The sequence below is a fragment of the Solanum pennellii genome, chromosome 4 (assembly GCF_001406875.1).
Source record: "Solanum pennellii chromosome 4, SPENNV200".
Taxonomy (NCBI): Eukaryota; Viridiplantae; Streptophyta; class Magnoliopsida; order Solanales; family Solanaceae; genus Solanum; species Solanum pennellii.
In genome coordinates this window covers 6,030,366-6,043,397 of record NC_028640.1, presented here as the reverse complement: position 1 = coordinate 6,043,397, position 13,032 = coordinate 6,030,366, and the positions used below count along the sequence as shown (strand labels likewise).

At 35.7% G+C, this 13,032-nt stretch overlaps 3 protein-coding genes across 3 annotated transcripts; 1 reads left to right on the top strand and 2 right to left on the bottom strand.

The window, feature by feature from the left end:
* Window positions 1–6: 6 nt before the first annotated feature.
* Window positions 7–3,973, top strand: LOC107018377 (leucine-rich repeat receptor-like tyrosine-protein kinase PXC3). The gene is made up of 2 exons (XM_015218842.2): window positions 7–3,046; window positions 3,399–3,973. Exons 1-2 carry the CDS (start codon window positions 688–690, stop codon window positions 3,722–3,724), a joined length of 2,685 nt encoding a protein of 894 aa, XP_015074328.1. The 5' UTR covers window positions 7–687; the 3' UTR covers window positions 3,725–3,973.
* Window positions 3,974–4,977: 1,004 nt separating this feature from the next.
* On the bottom strand, window positions 4,978–8,156 carry LOC107018333 (putative anthocyanidin reductase). The gene is made up of 5 exons (XM_015218794.2): window positions 7,872–8,156; window positions 6,840–7,006; window positions 6,302–6,514; window positions 5,740–6,113; window positions 4,978–5,301 (listed from the first exon to the last, which is right to left on the bottom strand). The coding sequence occupies exons 1-5, from the start codon at window positions 7,996–7,998 to the stop codon at window positions 5,151–5,153; spliced, it is 1,032 nt and encodes a 343-aa protein (XP_015074280.1). The 5' UTR covers window positions 7,999–8,156; the 3' UTR covers window positions 4,978–5,150.
* Window positions 8,157–9,095: 939 nt separating this feature from the next.
* On the bottom strand, window positions 9,096–12,865 carry LOC107015913. Its single transcript, XM_015216350.2, has 3 exons — window positions 12,739–12,865; window positions 9,619–9,728; window positions 9,096–9,533 (listed from the first exon to the last, which is right to left on the bottom strand). Exons 2-3 carry the CDS (start codon window positions 9,710–9,712, stop codon window positions 9,397–9,399), a joined length of 231 nt encoding a protein of 76 aa, XP_015071836.1. The 5' UTR covers window positions 9,713–9,728; window positions 12,739–12,865; the 3' UTR covers window positions 9,096–9,396.
* Window positions 12,866–13,032: the final 167 nt, after the last annotated feature.

Here is a 13,032-nt window from a genome sequence, read left to right as displayed (position 1 = left end):
CCTTACCCCTTACCCCCACAAACCTCTCTATGTTTTTGTTCTTCTACTAGCTTAATCTAATCTAAAAAGTACTAGTAATAACAGTTATTTTTGTTTTTTTAATTCCTTAATACTGTAGTGGTACTATTTTGTTTCAGCTCAGCTAGTCTATCTTCTAGCCTAGTCCCAGGTTTTCTGTGTCCTCCTGTTTTTTAGTGTTTTGTTTCTTTCTATGTTTTCTTCTTCTACACACAAACACAATGGTTTTCTTCATTTCTTGATATGGCTTCTTCTTAGATATATAGTACTCCTATTTCCTAAATTTAAGGGCTTCTTAGCCTTTTGGTTATTTACCATTTTCAAGATTCCTCATATGGAATACTCCCTCACATTTCTTAAGCATTTTAAGACTCATTCTTTTACACTCTAAACCCCCTTTTTGTCTTCTACACCCCACCCCCACAATCTCCAATTCTACAGAAAGTTTCATGTGATGGGAAAAGGAAGAAGAAGTTGAAGAAAAGGTGTTCTCTTTGTAGACAACCTCATAACCATTTCAAAGATTCAATCTTTTTCACTGTAAACCCCCTTTTTCACACCCCTTAATGTCATCAATGGATTCTTGATTGTGCTGTCTGGTTATTTTGGAGGGAGAAGGAGGAAGAAATTGAAGAAAAGGTGCTTTCTTGAAAAAAAAAGAACTCAAGAATGGCAATTTTGAGCTTTCTGTTAACTGTGTTTTTTCTAGTTGGTTTGTCATCAAGATTCCAACTTGGGAATTCCCAGTTAGTTTTTCATGATCAGGAAGTGGTGGAAGCAATTGGGAAAGAGCTATCAGTACCTGGATGGGGTGTGATGAACACAACTGATTTCTGCTCCTGGCATGGAGTTATTTGCAGCTCAAACAGTACAATGGTGGAAAGACTTGATCTTTCTGGTTTCAGATTACAAGGTAATGTAACTCTAATATCTGAGCTCAAAGGTTTAAAGTGGCTGGACCTTTCTAATAATAACTTCCAAGGTTCTATTCCATTTGCATTTGGGAAGTTAGCTGAGCTTCAATATCTTGATTTGTCTTTTAACAAGTTTGGAAACTCAATTCCTAGTGAATTAGGTAAGCTCAGAAGCCTTAAGGCATTAAACCTTTCGAAAAACTGGCTTACTGGAGCTATACCTGATGAGCTTGAGGGGTTAAAGAATTTGCAAGATTTTCAAATATTTACTAACAACTTGAATGGTTCTATCCCAATGTGGATTGGTAATTTGACCAGTCTTAAGGTTTTTGCTGCTTATGAGAATGAGTTTAGTGGTGTTGTTCCTGTTAACTTAGGATTGTACTCTGATCTTTCTTTGCTGAACCTTCACTCAAACCAGCTTGAAGGTACTATTCCTGAGAGCATTTGTGCTAATGGGAATCTCGAATTTCTTGTTCTAACTCAGAATAAGTTGACAGGAAAGATTCCTGATTCGATTGGGAATTGTAAAAGACTTTCAAGTATTAGAATTGGGAATAACAAGTTGATTGGAGGTATTCCTAAATCAATTGGGAATATCAGTAGTCTTACTTATTTTGAAGCAGATAGTAATAGTTTGTCTGGTGAAATAGTCACCGAGTTCGCGAAGTGCTCAAATCTCACTCTTCTTAATTTAGCTTCAAATGAGTTTAATGGAACTATTCCTCCTGAGTTTGGTCAGCTTAACAGTTTGCAAGAATTGATTGTTTCTGGTAATAACCTTTATGGAGAGATTCCAACTTCAGTTCTTAAGTGCAAGAATCTCAATAAGCTTGACTTGAGCAACAACAAGTTCAATGGTACCATACCGGCAGATATCTGCAATACGTCCAGATTGCAGTATTTGCTGTTGGGGGAGAACTCGATTCGAGGGGAGATACCTCATGAGATAGGGAATTGTGTAAAGTTGCTTGAGTTGGAAATGGGGAGTAATGAACTTACTGGAAGTATCCCTCCTGAGATTGGTCATATGAAGAACTTGCAGATTTCGTTGAATTTGAGTCATAATCGTCTCCACGGAAAATTGCCTCAGGATTTAGGAAAACTTGACAAGTTGGTTTCTTTAGATGTATCTGATAATCAGCTCTCTGGAAATATTCCACCGGCATTGAAGGGCATGCAAAGTTTGATAGAGGTTGATTTTTCGAGCAACCAATTCACTGGTCCAATACCTACCTTTGCACCATTTCAGAAAAGTCCTAATTCAAGTTTTCTTGGAAACAAAGATCTCTGTGGTGATCCTTTGAGTGGTGGTTGTGGAGATTTAAATGGTTATGACCACAGCGTTTATGGTCACAAGGTCTCTTACCGAATCGTTTTGGCTGTTATCGGTTCTGGTTTGGCAGTTTTTGTATGTGTCACAGTGGTTGTTTTGCTGTTCATGATGAGGGAGAAACAAGAGAAAGCTGCCAAGGAAGCAGCTGGAAATACCATTGATGAAATTTCTAGCAAACCAGTGATACTAGCGGGAAACGTCTTTGTTGACAATCTAAAGCAAGCAATTGATTTTGATGCAGTTGTAAAGGCAGTCATGAAAGACTCGAATAAGATTTGTGTTGGTACATTCAGCACTGTCTATAAAGCAGACATGCCTTCCGGGATGATTTTGTCGGTGAAGAAGCTTAAGTCAATGGACCAAACTATAATTCATCACCAGAGTAAGATGATCAGAGAGCTCGAAAAGCTTAGTAAGCTCGTTCATAATAATCTTGCTCGTCCTATCGGGTTTGGAATCTATGAAGATGTCGTTCTTCTATTGCATGAATATTATGCCAACGGAACGTTGACTCAATATCTTCATAACTCTAGCCAGAAACCTGAATATAAGCCCGATTGGCCAACAAGACTTGCCATTGCCACCGGAGTTGCAGAAGGATTGGCATTCCTTCATCATGTTGCTATCATCCATCTTGACATTTCTTCCGGGAATGTGCTTCTTGATTCTAATTTCAGGCCTTTGGTTAGTGAAGTTGAAATATCAAGGCTTCTCGATCCATCTAGAGGGACTGCAAGTATCAGTGCTGTTGCTGGCTCATTCGGATATATTCCTCCAGGTACATATCATTTGAACACACATACTCCCTCCGTTTCAATTTGTTTGTCCGGTTCTGACTTGACAGGGAGTTTAACAAAGTAAATTTTTTTTTGAATCTTGTGGTCTTAAACTAAAGATTCGTAAAATGTACCAAAATGCCCTTTAATCTTGTTGTCTTAAACATATCACGTGAAAAGTTTGAATTTAAAAGTTGTCAAAAAAGAAAAAAAAACATTCTTTTTTAAACGGATAAAAATTATAGCATGGCAAATGAATTGAAACGGAGGAGTACTATCTTTCTCTTTCTGCATTTGTAGAGATTATAACTCTGTTATTGACTTGTTTTTTTTTCCCCTTCTTTTTCTCAACAGAGTATGCATATACAATGCAAGTAACAGCTCCTGGAAATGTTTACAGCTATGGGGTTGTTTTGCTCGAGATTCTTACCACTCGACTACCTGTTGATGAAGCTTTTGGTGAAGGAATAGATTTGGTTAAGTGGGTACATGGTGCTTCTGCAAGGGGGGAAACACCGGAGCAGATACTCGATGCAAAGCTCAGCACCATTTCATTTTCTTGGAGAAAAGAAATGTTAGCAGCACTAAAGGTTGCGTTGCTATGCACTGACATGACACCAGCAAAACGACCAAAGATGAAGAAGGTGGTCGAAATGCTGCAAGAAATCACGGAAAGCTAAAGGAAATTCGTATCATCATATCAAAAGTACGTCTTGATCTCTGTCTCTTCATATGTGAATGCTCCTGTAAAAATACAAGTGTACGACATTCTTAGTCGAGAGGACAAAATGGTCGAACTCTTAAGGGTATGATGAGTCTTACTTCAATCATATGATCACAAGTTCTTTTTCTCCAGAACATGTAGATGGAGATGATATAGATTAATTTCTGAGAATATGTTTACAAATAGCAATATCTTTCATTTTCCAGTTCCCTTTTCAGGTTTATTGCTTCCAAAACAAGTCAAGGATTTATCGAAAACAACTTCTCAACCCCACAAAGATAGGGTAAGGTTTGCGTACATGCGTACATTTTACCCTCCACAGACTCCACTTGTGGTATTACACCAGGTCTGGTGAGGATATAGTGTAATCAAACCTTACCTCTACCTTAGAGGTAGAAAAACTGTTTTCGATAGACCCTCAAATCAAAACAAAAATAGTCCAAAGCAGTCTAGAAAAAGAAGTAACAGGAGTAACAAAAACAAGAACATGATAGTAACTACAACAAAATAAGATGATAGTGGGGGTCAAAAAACAATAGGTAGTAACAGAAATCGAAGGACAAGAAGAAACTTCAGGAACACTACTACAACTACTGTAATCAAATCATCATTGGATCGATGTGATCATCGAGCGTGAGTAATATGTTTCGATAGGATTCTACTGCTTCAATCAGCTTGACTTTCCAAATGATGTATTAGTACTCTATTTACTACTTCCCCTGATCCAATTAGTTTAATTCAATTTGTGTGGATATAAGACTTTTGAAACTGTCTTACACATGTCGTAATATTTGTGTGACTATAAAAGCCTTTTGGAGAGAAACTGCATATGAATCAGATGCATCTAACCCCTGAACTTCCCTCCTAAAGGCGGGTGCTTTACTTCTTGCTCTTTGTCCTCTTCGGAGAATAGGGTCTGAAAGGACAACTCTAATAGATTAGGTGCTCGAACCAAACTCATACTAATGATAAAATGTGAAGTTTAAAGTGAATTGTTTCCTAAAGTAGAAATGTGTCATTATTTTCAGAACGAACCAATAAGGAAATATCGCCAAACAAATCGGAACGGAAGGAGTAGAATATAGGGGTGTTTGTATGTAGTCTTCTGTATAACATGTATTGTCATTTAACTATACATGTTCCTTTCCCATGAATCCTATATATTAGCTCCCAATTATTTGTGCTAATAATATTCATACTTCCACACTATGAGGATAGAAATAATAATACATAGACGATAAAATTTATCCGCACTCTGTGTCTACATCAAAACAATAAATACACGACATGCGTGTTAGCAGATATTATCACCATATTTTATCACTTGCAATAAATTCATATAATTTGGTACAAACAGTCGATAGTAATTAAAAGTTCCCATATTAAGCAGATGGTAGTTTGAGATCTCCAAGTTCCCTTGCACTTCTAATATTATCATCCAATATTTTCTTCATGTCATATTTGTACACAAAACCCTTCTCCATAAGCTTATTTGATCCCCATTTCACTTCTCTCTTTGGATCATCCAAGTACCTGTTTATAAATAGGAAGATTCAAAACAAACTCATTAGCAAAACTAATAATCCTTCAGATATATTAAAATGAAGCACTTCTAGTCTACTTTTACAAACTTGAAGGATTACATTTTAAACTTATATACACCAACAACATAAAGAAATTTTACACTATTATTATAGATTTCGATTTTAACAGAGAGGTAATTAACTCTGTTCTGCTAGTTACCGATCCGTATATGTTTGACAAGTATGCACAAAGAAAACTCAAGAACTACCTCCAGTATCAACTGTGGTAGGTAAGTACTCTTTTATGCTTAATCAGACATCACGGGTTCAAACTCGGAAAATGAAGTTGTGTTTGCTAGGGAGCACTTTACCACCAAACCAACGTGTGATAGAATCTGTATTAGTCGGATTCCAACACCAAAGAGTGTGGATGAAATAAGGTACTTACTTTTGGTTGACATGCAACTCTGGATAGTTTTGTTGATAATAAGTTGCAATTTGTGCAGAAGAAACAAATGCACTAGCACACAAGAATCTACCATTCATAGAATCACTATTTTCCATTGAGAAAATGTGAGCTTCACAAACATCTTCAATGTGTATGATTGGAACTTTTCCATCAACCTCTTCTATGAACTTGAGTTGATTGTAATGAATTTCATCACCAGTTACCACTGACAACATACCAGCCATGCTTCTTGAGATATTTGACATGATTGTTGTTCCTCCAACAAGACCAAGACCTAAGCTCACAACCTCAAATCCATCTTTGCCAAAGTTCAAGATTTCTCTGTCACATGCTGTCTTTGCTTCCACATAACTCTACACCATTCAAAACAAGAAAATGTTATGTTTTTGGTAAATCTTTATAGAATTCGAGAATTCTTGTTTAGGTAGTTCATCGTAGAGAAAGACTCGTCTTTTTTAAGGTGGACAGAGTTACATGATACTTGTGTTGGTAAGCGAACTGATCCCGACACCATCATTACTACTAAGAAAGAAAATCTTACCATAACAAAATCGTCGCTAAATGGAAAATGGACATTCAGAGGAGTCCAACATGTTTCATCCATCAAATCTTTGAAGCCATTACCATCATCCTTCATTGGTGAAGAAGCAAGCACAGTGCCTGTATATATAAGCCTCTTCACAGTACCAGACTTTATACAAGACATTGCAATATTCTTCACTGATGCAACTGCTGCTTCTACTTGATTCTTGTACTGTTACAACATTCAATCCGACAAAAATAAATATATATAATTTTCATACGAGAGGTGTTTGACTGACCACCCTTCTCCAACTATAGCTAGCTCCAACCCTGACGACCAACGAGAACTTAGGGTGTAACCTAGCTAGCTAGCAACCGATGTAGTACTCCCTTTGTTTCAATTTGTCTGTCTAGTTTCGTCTTGACACGAAGTTTAAGAAAGTAAAACAAGACTTTTGAATTTTGTGGTCTTAAACTAAACACATATACGAAAATTCTTTTTAATCTTGTGAATTTAGACGTGTCATGTGGAAAGTTTAGAATTTAAGAATACGTACCTGAAATCCCTCAGTATGTAGCAAAGGAGTGGCCACATGGAAAACAAATTCACAGCCTTGGATTGCTTGCTCAAATTCTTCTGGTCTATACATATCAGCTTTAAATAACTTCAAATTTTCTTCTGCATTAGGCAAGTTCTTCAACAAGCCTACCTTTGATTTATCCTCTACAAAATTATCACAATTTATGAGTCTTTAACATCATCCTGTATTTGAAATTTACAAATCCGACTAATTTGGATTTGTGTCATGTACAATTGTGGCGGAACCAAAATTCTCACTATATATAGTTCAACTTACTATATTTACATAACAATTAACCTTATATATACAAGCCGATTTTCCTCTATGGTGGCGTTTGGATGAATAAACTTCTGTCCTCTTCCAAGCTAGGACTAAAGGGGTAAGGGCTCTTCCGTCCCCCGTCCCATCAACAGTATAATTCATTTCAACAACAATAACAACATATTCAGTATAATATCACTTGTGAAGCCTGGGAGGGTGGAGTATACGAAGACCTTTGTGAGGTAAAGAGGTTGTTTCCGCTCCCTCCCTCTTGCTTCACCTCTAGTCACTACAAGAGAACTGTAAATTACATGGGGATTTTCGTGGGGAATAGTATGAGAATTCGTAAGAAATTTATTTTCCTGCAAAATTTCATACAAATACCCGTTCTTGTAGTGAGTGTAGGACCTATTAAAGAGATGAGGGGTCTTTAACAGAACTTCCCAAGGAAAAACAAAATTTCACAGATAGCCACTAAATACTATCCTAGAGTTTCATATTCCACAAGCAAAAACTATTTTTATCAAATCTATGACTTAGCTTATAGTTTATGCCTTAAATCGCGAGGAATCTCATCCATCCCATCAACAACAGTACAATTCATTACAACATACAACATACTCAGTATAGTCTCACTAGTGAGGTCTGGAAAGGATGGGGTGTAACACAGACGTTACTCCTACCTCGACTCGAAACAATTCATAGATTGAAATAAAAAAAAAAAAAGCAAAATCAAGAATTACATACCTAAGTTCCTCAAGGTAGCATGAACTTTGTAGCCATTTTGAAGAAGTTTTTTCACCAGAAATGAAGCTATGTATCCTGAACCTCCAGTAACACAAACCACCATTGAACTTCTATGTTTATCCTCCATGGATAAATCCTTATTTTTCTCTATTTGTATTATTTCTTCAAAGACTTTTTACTTTCAAAGCCACACTTTTAATTGATATATTTTGCATGATACTTTCTTTTACCTTACTCTTTGTGTCAATTTATATAGCAGTGTTTGATTTGACATGACTTTTTTTTAGAAAAAAAGAAATGTTGTGATTTAAAATAAAGTTTGGTGAATATTTATGTGTGGCTATTAATCATGTTAACAACAATAACAAAATATACTCACTATGATCTCGTAAGTAAGGTCTTGAGAGAATGGAGTGTATACAGAATAAAACAGTGACATATAAAATGGAACGAAAGGAGTAATATTTTATACTACAAGTGTCGAATTCAATCTAGATGAAGTCTTTGTTGGAGTGGTACAGCTAGTGGGTTTCTTTTGTCTATATTATAATCTATAATATATTGCCCACAAGTAATGGTAACCTTTTGTTGTTTCTCTTTTACATTTTTTAATCGACTCCTTGTGGTTTTTATATTTATTATAATCGAAAATATGTATTGCACATTTGTCCTCTACATAGAGGTGGATCCACACTTACAAGTGGAGGTGCGCATGCACCTATTAATTTTTTAAAAATAATTTTATTTATATATATATATATATATACACGGAATATGTATTGCACATTTGTCCCATAGGTGGATCCGCACTTATAAGTGGAGGTGCACATGCATTTATTAATTTTTTAAAAATAATTATATATATATATATATATATATAATTGTGCATCCAAGAGAAGCATAATTACAAGTTACGCGAACCATCTTGAGACCATGGTTTGAATTCAAATGAGACCCTTTTTCACTGTGTTTATTTAAAGTTTAGCTAGGTGATGATGTACCTGAAATCTTTAAATTCTAGGTTCGTCTCTCCCAAATTGATGATTAGTCGTCACCTAATATTTTTATAAATAAAAATGACATTGATTTGAGAAGCTTTGACCACAAGTGATCTCCCCTCCAATGAGCTGTTCATAGATATGCAAGTACTGTGCACAATAAATCATCAAAGAGATTTGCATTTGCAGCTAAACCAGCTACAATCACAAGAATGTGGCATATACATCAACAAAAAAAAAATTAGTATTGCAGAGAACCAAGAACTGACATATATTTGCCAGAACAAAAAAACAGCTCATTCAGTACACAGGTGTGCTAGCTGAACAAAAATTTTATTGTAACATACGTCAAATCTGTTTTGATTGTTTGTAACATATGTCAAATCTTCTTATAAGTGAGAAAAATGACTTCAATATCGTCTGAATCAAGCGTAGGAGCAAAAAACCTTTGCTCAAAAATGAAGAATGGTTCGATTTCAAATGTAATCTGTTGGGGGGGAAAAAACAGCGCAACTCAACTTTCTAAATCAAGACTTGACAATGTAATTCTGTCGGCTGATGGGGTTCATGACCACCGGGGGACCAGCAGTGCGAGGCCATGCTTGGAATTTCTTGTCTGTTTCTTTCCACCAATCGGTGTTGGTAACGGTGCTTGGAGTAGTACCTGTTTTGAGATACCACAAGTTGACTGTCAGTATAGCAGAGGCAATTTCATGATCAAAGAACTAACGAAAAGAACTAGAACTTGCCTCCAAACAATTTCCCGTCAGAAATAACAGTGTCACAAACATATGCAACGACAAAAGATCCAGCGATAGAACCAATTATGTACTTGGTAGCCATCTTGGAGCTTCTAAAACTGCAAGATACCGTAAACCATAGTAAGAAAACAGTTTTTCTTTTCTCATTCTAAACATCAAAGCATTCAATTATTACTCAAAATAACATCTCAATATATAGTTCATAGAGGATCTTTTTACACCATCATGAGGCTGCAGATTGAATTATGTATGTTTCAACGGATTATCTCAAGCTACAGCACATATGTGATCTTTTTGCCACAATCATGTGAATTGGGACGTGACAAAGTATAACTATCAGATTTCCTCAAGGTACTGATGAACTGCGTGATTTAGTAGCCTACTGTATGATATACCATTCAAATCTATAAAGACAAGAACATAAAGCTATATATTTGAAAACTTCAAAACTAAACTGTATTTCTTGTCCTACTCTTAACACAATGTGTTAGTTCAGAAAAACAGGGAAATCTTAGTAGCTCAATCGGTTGGCTACAAAAATATTCACCTTGTCGTGAGGGTTTGATTTCCTAACTTGTAATCCCCCCTCCCTCCCCATTTCCCCTTCCCCTACCCCCAATTTTATTTATTTATTTTTTCGAATAGTATGTTCAGAAAACAAGGCAATGGGCCAAAAAGGAGGAAAAAAAAGTTGTTGAATTACAAGTCCTAGAAAAAGCATATATTCCTTCCATTGATGCTGCAGTAAAAGTGAAGGAAAGTAGGCATCTATATTCCTCTTTCTACCATACTTCTGGGGATGGTTGAAAATACTACACGAGGACTTCATCAGAAAATTACTACTCTTACTACTCTCTGTGCGCAATTTATGTGGCACCCTTTCCTTTTAATCTATCCCACTCAAATGTCTAAGGTTTGTTCAAAAGTCCTTCCTTTTCTTAAACTGTGTCAAGTCAACGGTTCCACATAAATTGGGGCGGAGGGAGTTCACGAGTATGTTGTGCATCTTTCCCATTTTAGTTCCTAAAAAGCTAGTGTCGGAAATAGACCTTGTTCTGCCTACTAACCCTCTTTCTTTTCCGCTGAAACATAGCATAAATCATTTCCAGAATATGGAACGGAACTCATGCCAACACATAATTAGTTAGTGTCTACGACCCATTAGCAATCAACTTGAGTGCCAAATGCAAATAGGGGGAAATTAAAAAAAATAAGAAAACAAAAACGTAGACAACATTCAATTAAATTTCATTTATCTTCATTATAAGGTTCATATTTTAAAATCACATCTGAGTGTCTACACCTACCCACAAGGCTTAACTAGATCAACAGTTCCTTCCATGTTCCAATTAATCCATCATAGCATTCTGTAAATGCTCCCATTGATGTATGTTTTGGATACAAAGTATACTATTTCAGATATGATTGCATTTAGGGTGCTATGAATTTTGGTTAATTCAATATGCAACAGTGAAACTTCTTTTTGAACAATAAAAAAAATCTACACCACATCATGAAGAAAACATTAAGAGAAGCAATTATAGCACTATTCCAGTAACTCAAAAATCAAGGCAATAATCACTTCCATAATATATGATTCATAAAATCGCTTCTTTACGAATAATCAGGCAACTACTCATTAATCCAAACAACTAGAAATACACAGAGAACAACTTGATGTACTCAATCAATCCTATTCTACTCTCTTCCCTTTCAGATGGGTGGCTAATAAGTAAAAATAATAAAGCAGAACTCATTAACCTAATGAGGCTTTCGCAAATTGGACAATGTTCAAAATCATGAAGAGACGAGACGAAACAGCCATGAATGGCTCGTGAAAAGACACAACATACAGATATTCCATCTTCCCGCAACAAAAGTAAAATATAACATTTGATTCATTTCTCTTTTACTGACATGTACATCAGTCGGTTAATACAAAACAAAGGAAGCAACAAATTAACTAAAACCATTCACATCCCAGAGTAAAATATTGAAAAAGGAACCATATCATGACTGCTCCGATTTCCAAGAAGCATTTCCCAGAACCAATGAAAAATATAAAATTTAGGTCAAGGAGCAACAAGTATGGACCATACTAATCATATTGAGCTCTTCATGAATCATGAAGCATTAACCTATACAATAGAAAACATACTTCATGCCAAAAAACTAAGCTTGGCTTCGACAGAAACCAAACAGATGATGACCCATGAATCCTAACCACTCAAATCACATTTTCAACATATTGGGCTCTTCAACATAATTCATGCCAAAAAAGCAAGCTTGGCTTCAACACAGACCGAACAGAGATGTCACATTAATCCTAACCACTAAAATCCCATTGATAACAATTAAAAGTAATCAAACTAATCATATTGAGCTCTTCAGGAAGCATTACCATTACCTAAACCAAATAAAACATAATTCATGAATCATGCCAAAAGAGCAGGCTTGGGTTAGACACAAACCGAACAGATGATGACCCTTTAATCCTAACCACTCAAACCCCATCGATAACGATAAAAAGTAATCAAGCTAATCATATTGAGCTCTACAGGAAGCATTAACCTATCATGCCAAAAAGCACGCAAAGCTTCTACAGAAACCAAACAGATGAATACCCATTAATCCTAACCACTCAAATCCCATTGATAACAATAAAAATTAATCAAACTAATCATATTTAGCTCTTCAAGAAGCATTAACCTATACCATAAAATACAAAAGTCACACCAAGGGACAAACTTTGCTCCAATAAAAACTAAACATACACGACCCATTAATCCCAAACATCAAAATCACACAAATCATGGTCAAAACTTAAATCAAATCAATCATCTTATAACCCCCACCAAGCAACATAAACCAATACCCAATAAGATAAATCCACATCAAGATTCGATCCATCGCTACACTATAAACAAAACAGAAAACGACCCATCAATCCAAACAGCATAAATCACACATAAAAATGTAATCTTGTCACTAAGAAGCAATAAATTCAAATACCTAACTCAAATAACAAACATGGTGGCACAAGATTTGCTACAAATCTATACATATAGAGGTAAAAAAACAAGGGGGTGGGGGTGGGGGGGTACTTACCGTGATGAAGAGCAGAGAGAATGGAAATCAAAGAGACTGCAGATGTAAAAAAAAATTGTTCTTTGCTGAATGTTCTTCTTGTGTAGTATTTTATAGAAGGGTTTTCTGAGGTCAAAACGACAGTGTTTTGATGTTTATATTGTGAAAGTGATGTCGTTTTGATTGTATTTTTGTTTTTTAGAATGGGTCAAAAATGGAAGTTGGAATCAAGTTTTGGGCCTAGCCTCAAATTTGTTTTTTTTTTGTGTTTTTGAAATAGTTGAAAATATATACGATAAAGTAATTAGTTTATAA

Excerpts from the sequence above, each read along its gene's own strand:
- LOC107018377 (XM_015218842.2), top strand. The coding sequence starts at position 688 with ATGGCAATTTTGAGCTTTCTGTTAACTGTGTTTTTTCTAGTTGGTTTG. Across the intron at positions 3,047-3,398 it reads ATTCGGATATATTCCTCCAG|AGTATGCATATACAATGCAA; the intron begins GTACATATCATT and ends TTTTCTCAACAG.
- LOC107018333 (XM_015218794.2), bottom strand. The coding sequence starts at position 7,998 with ATGGAGGATAAACATAGAAGTTCAATGGTGGTTTGTGTTACTGGAGGT. Across the intron at positions 7,007-7,871 it reads TGCTACCTTGAGGAACTTAG|AGGATAAATCAAAGGTAGGC; the intron begins GTATGTAATTCT and ends ATAATTTTGTAG. Across the intron at positions 5,302-5,739 it reads GAGTTGCATGTCAACCAAAA|GTACTTGGATGATCCAAAGA; the intron begins GTAAGTACCTTA and ends ATTTATAAACAG.
- LOC107015913 (XM_015216350.2), bottom strand. The coding sequence starts at position 9,712 with ATGGCTACCAAGTACATAATTGGTTCTATCGCTGGATCTTTTGTCGTT. Across the intron at positions 9,534-9,618 it reads TGACGGGAAATTGTTTGGAG|GTACTACTCCAAGCACCGTT; the intron begins GCAAGTTCTAGT and ends ATCTCAAAACAG.